The following is an 8,793-nucleotide window of genomic DNA, read 5'->3' on the forward strand; positions in this document are numbered from 1 at the left end:
CTCCAGCGTGGCCGAGGCCGCCGTCAGGAAGATGTGCACCGTCATGCCCCCCGGCAAGGCCTCGCCCCCCACGCCCCTTATGCCGATGCAGGGTGAGGTGGTGCCCCAGGAGGCGCTGGTGGGCAGGTCCTTCGGCCACACCGGCAGGATGTTGCCCGCCACGCCGGGGGATCCCACGGCGCTCTCTCACTCCTTCATATCAAACCTCGGTCAGTTGGGCATGCGCGGCGGCATGGGCGTCCCCGTCCAGGAGGCGGAGGGCGTCGCCACCACCATCACGCCCTATGTGTCGCCGCCCTTCAGAGAAGCCAGCCAGGACTCGCAGACGGAGCTGGTGGCGGCGTACCAGGGCATGGCGGTGAGCGGCGCGCCTCTGGGAGTGACATTTGTGGGTAAGGGATACCGGGAGGCCGAGGGCGGGCCCTCCACCTCCATAGACGAGGGCGTCGAGGCGGACATGGAGAGCGAGTGTGGGTCCATCGTGGGCGTCCCCCGCGGCGGCCCCTGCCTGCTGCAGAACATCAAAAGTGCCTCCCAGCAGTCCTCGGAGGCCTCGCAGGGCACCGATTCGCCCCTGGGCAGCGTCACCAGCACCGGCTCCACTTTCGAGAGCTTCGAATCCCAGCTGGAGCCTGACCTGGCGGCCTCACTGTCCTCCTGCTCCCACGCCTCGCTCACTGCGCGGCCCGTGCTGCAGGGCGCGGCCGCCACGCGCACCCTGCAGCCTCAGGCCCAGCTGGATCCTGGCACCGAGGCTCCAGAGCGCGCTCACACTCGCTCACCCGTTAACTTTCGCGAGGGACGCCGCGCCTCGGATGGGCTGGTCACTCAGGGCGTGATTGCCTTCAGGCAGCGCCTGCTGGAGACGGAGAAGGCGCGGGGCCTGACTGAGCTCCACAGCGTGCAGCAGGAGCATCAGGCCCTCACCACGCTGTACCAGGCAGCGGCCGTCACTAACAGCGAGGAGACGCCGTCCCGCCCGCCGCCGCCCCTGCAGCACGCCCAGTACTACCGCCAGTGGCGCCATTCCTACGCCGGCTCAGACGAGCTGAGCCGCGCGCCCCTGGTGCGCCAGCGGGTGTCGCTGCCCGACACGCTGGGCCTGGCGCAGCAGAAGCTGCTGCACGCCAAGGACTCCGTCAAGGAAGCCGACCACTGCCTGTCCAAGCCGTTGCAGCAACAGTTGTTCCAGCACCGCCTGCAGCAGAAGAGACAAATTCTGCAGAAGCAGGCAGCCTACCCCAGGCAGTCCTTCCCCGTGGGCTGTGACCTGTCGCGGCGGCAGATCGTGCGCCAGGCGTCCTATAAGCTGGCGCAGCAGCAACCCGTGCTGCCGCCGCTGCCGGGGGAGCTGACCGCTGCGCACCTGCTGGCGGGCGTCACACAGGCCGACCTCACCTGCCCGCCCATCGCCGAGCACGAGGACCTAGCAGCCGAGGACGAGGAGGGATGGGAGGGCAGCGCCACCTGGCGCCATCTCACCTCCTGGACGCCAGACACCACGTGGCACACGCTACCCTCCACCTTCGCCGCCTGTCAAATCAGCGAGGGCCAGCCCGCCCCGCCCGGCGCCGACACTCGCGTGTGGCCGCCTCTGCAATCCTGGCCCAGCACTTGGCACCAGGTGAGTCACCCACGGCACCATTAGTCCCTCAGGCCATCCCTACGTACAGTTGCTCTTCCCCTGTAGTATCACGCCCTTGACAGGTTTTCCCACCACAAGCACCGCACCCTGACAGGTCCTTCCCCCAGGGTGGCGGCGCGGTGGGAGCAGCGCCCTGGCAGCCGGTGACGGGCGGGCCCGGCGCGCTGCTGCCGCAGACGGTGTGCGAGAGTCCCATCCTGGAGATGCCGGAACACATGGAGACCTGAGTCAGGCCCCGCGGGAGACCCGGCCCTGCCTGGCCCAGCCACGCAGCAGCAGCAGCAGCAGCAGCAGCAGCTTTGAGCCACGCGAGCCAGGCGAGTCAGGGGCCTCCTCTTCCTCCTCCTCCTCAGCAGGTGTGTGCTTGGTTCACAAGGGCTCCCCCGTGAACCTGTGATGGCCGGGCCCCAGGGTGTGGCGCCCTAGGGTGTGCGGGTCGCGGCGCCCCGGGGTGACGCGTGGGGCTGCCTGCCTGTGTCTCGGCCGGCCCAGCTAAATATCTAGTCATTACCTAAGCTTCCCACGCCCTCTACGCTTCTCCCACACGCCCTCACTAGATAAACACCCGCAGGACCCCATCCGGACAACATCCCAGTCCACCCACGCCCGCGCCGCCCCCGCCACCGCCCGCAGCCACTCATGCCACGCCCTCACCAGCAAACACCAATCACAGCTCGTGGCCCTCAGCAATGTTGCGAGACCCTGAGTGGCTGGCCCCGTGACTGCTGGTGGGCGAGGGGCGGCCGGGACGGGGCTGGCACTGGGACGTGACTTTGGCTGTCCCGAGCTGAGGTCCGCCTGTCCCTCCTTGATGGTCTGGCACCGCTGGACCGCCTCAGCTATGATCCACAAGTGTCAGGCAGACGAGTAATGGTTAGCTTGCGTACCGTTCATATGTAGCTGTTGTGTTGCGTGTGCACCGCTGCGGGGAGAGGCGTCTGCTGCCCTGCACCTCTCACGGGGAAAAGAAACTAAGAAAAAGAAAGAAAAGGATAAATAGAAATCAGTATTAGACTTTATAAAAAAAAAAAAAAGACGTTAAGTTTTATTTACTAAAGAAAAAAAAATTATATATCCTTCAAAGAGAAAATTGCGGAAAAATAATTAATTCGCTCTAATAATATAAAAAAAACATGAAAAAAGTCAAAGAAACTGCATAATTTCCTTTTTTCTTGTCAATTTCCTCTCAGTCCAAGGGAAAACATCGGGAAAATGATATGGAAACAGGCATCTTATTTCCCTCTCATTAATCTCCACTCAATTCCCACGGACTTTTACCAGAAATTAATAGAAAAAAAAGATTATTTTCCTGTTAGCATTTACCCTTCACTCAATCCAGGGAAATTATCGAGAGAAAAGGGATAAAAAAAAAAGAATATTATTTCCCTATCTCTAATTTCCACTCTTCCAAAATTGAGGGAAAGAAAGATAAATTTCCCTGTTAGCATTTCCTCCTTCACTCAATCCAGGGAAATTATCAAGAAAAAAGGAAAAGAACAAGAATATTATTTCCCATTTCTCTTTCTCTAATTTCCACTCTTGCAAAATTGAGGGGAAAAAAAAAGATAAATTTCCCTGTTAACATTTCCTCTTCAATCAGTCCAGGGAAATTATCGAGGAAAAAAAAAAGAAAAAGGAAAGAAAACCAAGCATATTATTTCCCAATCTCTAATTTCCACATTTGCAAAACTGAAGGAAAAAAGTCTTAATACCTGAACATTTCCCTTTCAAGACAAAGAGACATACATAGAGACAGACAGACAGACAGCCATACAGACGGAGAGACAGACAGGGCACCATGGCGTCTCTCCCGGCAGCGGCTGTACGAGCGTGCGTGTGTGAGCGAGCGAGTTTCCTAATCTCTGTATTTTCTGTATATTTCACCCTGTAGGCAGAAAAAGAGATACTGTAGGGTAGAATATACAAAACTTAGACAATCACTTTCTAGCATACTCGATAAGTCTCTCTCTCTCTCTCTCTCTCTCTCTCTCTCTCTCTCTCTCTCTCTCTTTCTGTCTAAATGATGCCAGATTATCAAAAGGAAGCAAGACGTAAGAGATTTCCGCTAACCTGTCTCCCATTTTCTTTGGTGGAGAGTTACGTTTTCTTTTTCTGAGGTTAAGAGGGGTACTGTCATGTTTGTATTCAGAGAGAGAGAGAGAGAGTGTGTGTGTGTGTGTGTGTGTGTGTGTGTGTTTGTGTGGTGCAAAAGCCAACCTCATTTTTATTATTTTTTCAAACTTTTTTCTTTTCTAGGATAAATTTTTTGGGTATGGTAATGATGTAAAGATAGTCTAGTATATGCTCTCTCTCTCTCTCTCTCTCTCTCTCTCTCTCTCTCTCTCTGAATGGCAGGAATCAGTTACGTATCATTTTCTAGTCAAACTTTTCCAGTATTAGGCGTTTTTTTCACACATTTTTCCTCCACCTACCTTCTTTCCTTCCTCCTTCTTCCCTCCCCCCCCTTCCCCACTCGTCCCTCCCCCTCTCCGCCAGTGGGAGAGGCGAGGAACCAATTCTATGAGGGCATTATGCAAGAAAAGAAAACGAAGACGAAATACCTAAGGATAATGAATTCCCCCAGAGTTTTCGAAGTTTCCCCCTATAGAGTTGAGAAAATGGGTATCTTCCACCACCATCACCACCTACAACTGTGACCACTACTTCTACTACTACTACTTTTACTACTACTGATATCAATACTCGTGTCTAGGTGTGATCCTGATGAAGCAGATAGGCAGCCCCGTTAGCTCAAATATTTGTAGCGGGATGTTTAAGGCGTTACAGAGGAGAGTGAGTCGCCATGCTCACCTCGTAGACGTGGGCAAGGGATACTGAGCTGACATCGCCAATATGAAATACACAGTCATCACTTCTAATCCACAATCAGTCTAAACTCTATTCAAATCGTTGTTGAAAGGTGTTTTATTTTCTATTTGAGGAGTTTGATGCTTTATTGTTACGAAGTATTACAGCAGACACTTGAAAATTGATAGGGAATGTATGAATTTATAGGGCCATTGGTGTATTTTGAATTTGGCGACGTCGGTAACTCCTCTGAGCAGTGCCCGTGGTGGGGCTTTAAAAATCGCTACCATAGACTCCGTTTTTTAATTTTTCTAGTGAATGTTGACGGGATTAACACACGAGCTTCTTATCGTTAGCTTTGAGTGTCATTATTATTATTATTATTATTATTATTATTATTATTATTATTATTATTATCATTATCATTACTATTATTATATATTATTATTATTATTATTATTATGCTACTAACTCATTGGGAAGTGATATGATGAAGACTATAAAACACACACACACACACACACACACACACACACACACACACGAAATGCTCAATAAGCGTGTCTGTCTATTCACGCCTCAAATGAATAATATTAATAAAGATGTAAGATTATAAACAAAAATAGTGAAAGATAATCAAATACCCCGTGATTATTGCTATTATTATTATTATTATTATTATTATTATTATTATTATTATTATTATTATTATTATTGACGACCATATACCTCGTACAGGGTAAAGCAAAATGTGTAATGAATAAGGACATGAATGAATAATATACGTACAGGTTGAGAATATTTATACACTGCGTAACGTGACCTAACCTAACCTAACCTTCCTGACCTTACCTGACCTGACCAAGGCGCGGCGAGTGTGAGTGAGAGTGAAGCAATTGAAGAGTAAGTTCATTGACGAGAAATGCATTCAAAGTTTTGTTAGAGAATTTGTGTCTTTTCTACTTTTTCTTTTCTTTTTTCTCTTTTGTTTGTTTATTTGTTTGTTTTATGAAGTCGATTGTTTTTACTTTGTGTTTTGTTAGAGAATTTGTGTTTTTCCTGCTTTTTTTCTTTTCTTTTCTTTTCTTCTTTTTTTATTTATTTATTTATTTGTTTGTTTGTTTATGAAGTCAATTGTTTTTACTTTGTGTTTTGTTCCGCTTTTCTTTTTCTTCTTCTTCGTTTCTTTTCTTTTTCTTTTTCTTTTTGAATGAAGGAAAGAAATTAAATCGTCATTGTTTTTTTTCTTTTCTTTTTTTATTTGCATTATCGTTACAATATTACTACTATTATTTTCATTATTATTATTATTATTATTATTATTATTATTATTATTATTATTATTATTCTGGCGAGACCTTCGTTTGTTTGTTTGGGCATGCCTATTAGTGATCGCTAGCTGTAGGCCTATCTTTAAAATATAATAAAAAGACAAACATTTTTACGATAGCCATTAGGAATTTTACATTATTATTATTATTATTATTATTATTATTATTATTATTATTGTTATTATTATTATTATTGGAGTTCTTTATGTATTTTTTAGAATTTTTGGCTATCGTAAATCTCTCTCTCTCTCTCTCTCTCTCTCTCTCTCTCTCTCTCTCTCTCTCTCTCTCTCTCTCTCTCTCTCTCTCTCTCTCTCTCTCTCATCAACATTTTTTATAGACAATAGTTAAATCTCCCTTTCCCCATTTTTGCAACGCCCCCACCCCCCTCCCCATACCTTATTGCCACCCCTCCCCTCCCCAGCCTCCCCATGAGCTGGTCTCGCTATAAACACAACCAAAAGTTTCCCCCTCGATGATAATAATAGTAGTGGTGATAGTGATGATAATGATAACGATGAGAATGATGAGAAGAAAATGGGAAAAAGAAGTGGATGGTTGAAAGGAAATAAGCAGCAAAATGGGTGATACTAACTTTAGCTTTTAAATAAGGAAAGTTGATTTAGAGGGTGATAATGTGTGACAGTTATATAAAGCTTGCGTCGCTGGTAAATCCTCGAGAGACTTTATTTATGCGCTTCTTCGTGTTCATTTTTTTTTTTTTTTTTTTTTTTTTTGTTTCGTCGACTTCAAAGTTATAATTGAAAAAAAAGAAGTTTGTTTGATTTTTATTTATTTTTTTTTTTTTTTTTTTTTTTTTGGTGTGTGTTTGTCGACTTCAAAGTTAAAATTGAAAAAAAAAAAAAGGAAGTTAGTTTGGTGTTTATTTGTATGTTGTTTTATTTTGCGTTATTTTGTCGACTTGAAAGTTAAAATGAAAAAAAAAGAAAACGGAAATTTGTTTTTGTATTCATTTGTCTATTTATTTTTTTTTATTTATTTGTTTATTATTATTATTATTATTTATTTTTTTATTTCGTCGCCTTGAAAACTAAAATGAAAAAAAAGAAAGTGTGTATAATAGACGTTTTTATTTAATAGCTGTATAGTTTCATCATTTTTGGAATAAGAAAAAGTCATTATCGTTTCATTTCGTCGACTTAAAAAAAAAAAAAAAATTACAAGTTCTTTGATATTCATTTGTTTGGTTCCTTCCTCGTTCAATTCCGTCAAAAAAGAATGCAATGTTCTTATTCATATTCCTTTGTTTCATTGTTATACTTTATCAGTTCATTCCGTCGACTTAAAAAGGAAACAATGCTCTTATTTCTAGCCCTTTATTTCATTATTTTCAGCCTTATCATTCATTTCGTCGACTTGAAGAAGAAAGCAATGTTCTTATTCATATTCGTTTGTTTCAATATTTTCAGCTTTATCAGTTCATTCCGTCGACTTAAAAAGGAAACAATGCTCTTATTTTTAACACTTTATTTCATTATTTTCAGCCTTATCATTCATTTCCTCAACTTGAAGAAAACATTGCTCTTATTCGTATTCCTTTATTTCACTGTTCTATTTCGTCGACTTAATTAAAAAAAGAAAATGTTTATACTATACATATTTGTTGTTGTTAAGACGTACGTTCTATATTCACCTGTTAAATGACCACCATAACTCTAAGGTATAACTCTACGAGGTAACTGCAATTACTACCATTACAATTATTATTAGTACCATTTATGTTAGGAAATTTTGTCCATTAAAAGAATATTCGTGTCATTAATTAATTTATGGACGAGGGCATGCAGTGAGTGGGCTCTTTGTTTGTTTGTTCGTTTGTTTGTTATTGTTTAGAGAAAAGACCACTGCTTTACCTATTGCCGTGTGTGTGTGTGTGTGTGTGTGTGTGTGTGTGTGTGTGTGTGTGTGTGTGTGTTCATGAGGTTTGTCTTTCCCGTTTTTTTTTTTTATTTATTTATTTTTTTTTTTATACAGTTTCACAAAATTTTACCTCTTAAGATTCAGGAACAATAAAGTTTTCAAAGTAGCTAATACAAATTTTGATCCACGGAAGCAGAAAGAAGATTACAACAACTCATTATTATTATGTTCTGGTTTCATAATACTTAACAAAACGAGTGAATGTTGAAGTGATACGTTAGCTTCTACTTCACATAATATGATCAGAAGAGGAGGGATGAGGATAATGTTAAGGTTTGTGGCGCCAATTCAAACATTCCTGCTTTGTTCTGTATCGATAAGAATGATGAGTGGCAGGAAGCAGAAGCCTTTGAGTGTGTTCACTTTTATTCTCCTTTATTTCTTTTTCTTTCTCTCACTTTATTCATTTTTCTGTATGTTTGGTTATTTTTCTTTTCGTCTTGCCTTTTTTTTTTATCTTCGTTCTCTCATTTTATTATATGTTTCCATCTGTGTTGTTCTTTCTTTTCTCTCTCTCTTGCTTTTTTTAATCATGTTCTTTCAGTTTTAATTTCTTCTCCTTTCTCCCATTTTATTTATTTTTCCTTTGTCTGTGTTGTTTTTCTTTTTTCTTTATCTCATTTCCTTTTTTCATAATGTTCTGCCAATTCTTCTGGTTTGAAATTATGTAATATTATCGTGCCAATATTTTTCGTTTATTTATTTCATACATCGATTAGTATTATGCATTTATTAACTAATCTATTTATTATCGTTTATATTTTCTTTGAAGGGAAGGGAAGGGAAGGGAAGGGAAGGGAAGGGAAGAGAGGCGTGTAATATTATGATCAGGACAGTTATTTATCACATTATTAACCAATGGGCATCTAGCAGAGTATTCTTGTGGTCCATTCAGTTTACCTTGGCGGACAGATTACTGCTTTTTTTCCTCCACCGTTCTAAGTGTAGCCCGTTCATTTCCACTTGTCCAATAGGATGCTACTTTTTCTTTCCCTAGCGCATGTCTCGGCGCGTGAGTGTGATGGAGAACGCTGTGATTGGGTGGCAGGGTCCGGATGGGAGGAGCCT

The 8,793-nt window shown here is 43.5% G+C and overlaps 1 protein-coding gene across 1 annotated transcript in view; it reads left to right on the plus strand.

Annotated features, from left to right (window-relative positions):
• LOC123517937 (serine/threonine-protein kinase SIK2-like) overlaps positions 1 to 2,597 on the plus strand; it is a 35,214-nt gene extending 32,617 nt beyond the window's left edge. The window contains exons 8-9 of the mRNA XM_045278406.1: positions 1 to 1,624; positions 1,753 to 2,597. The exon at positions 1 to 1,624 is cut by the window's left edge and continues 128 nt beyond it. Of these exons, the coding sequence (XP_045134341.1) occupies positions 1 to 1,624; positions 1,753 to 1,872 (1,744 nt within the window). The 3' untranslated portion in view covers positions 1,873 to 2,597. The remainder of the gene's footprint in view (positions 1,625 to 1,752) is intronic.
• Positions 2,598 to 8,793: the final 6,196 nt, after the last annotated feature.

The sequence above is a fragment of the Portunus trituberculatus genome, chromosome 6 (assembly GCF_017591435.1).
Source record: "Portunus trituberculatus isolate SZX2019 chromosome 6, ASM1759143v1, whole genome shotgun sequence".
NCBI classification, from domain to species: Eukaryota; Metazoa; Arthropoda; class Malacostraca; order Decapoda; family Portunidae; genus Portunus; species Portunus trituberculatus.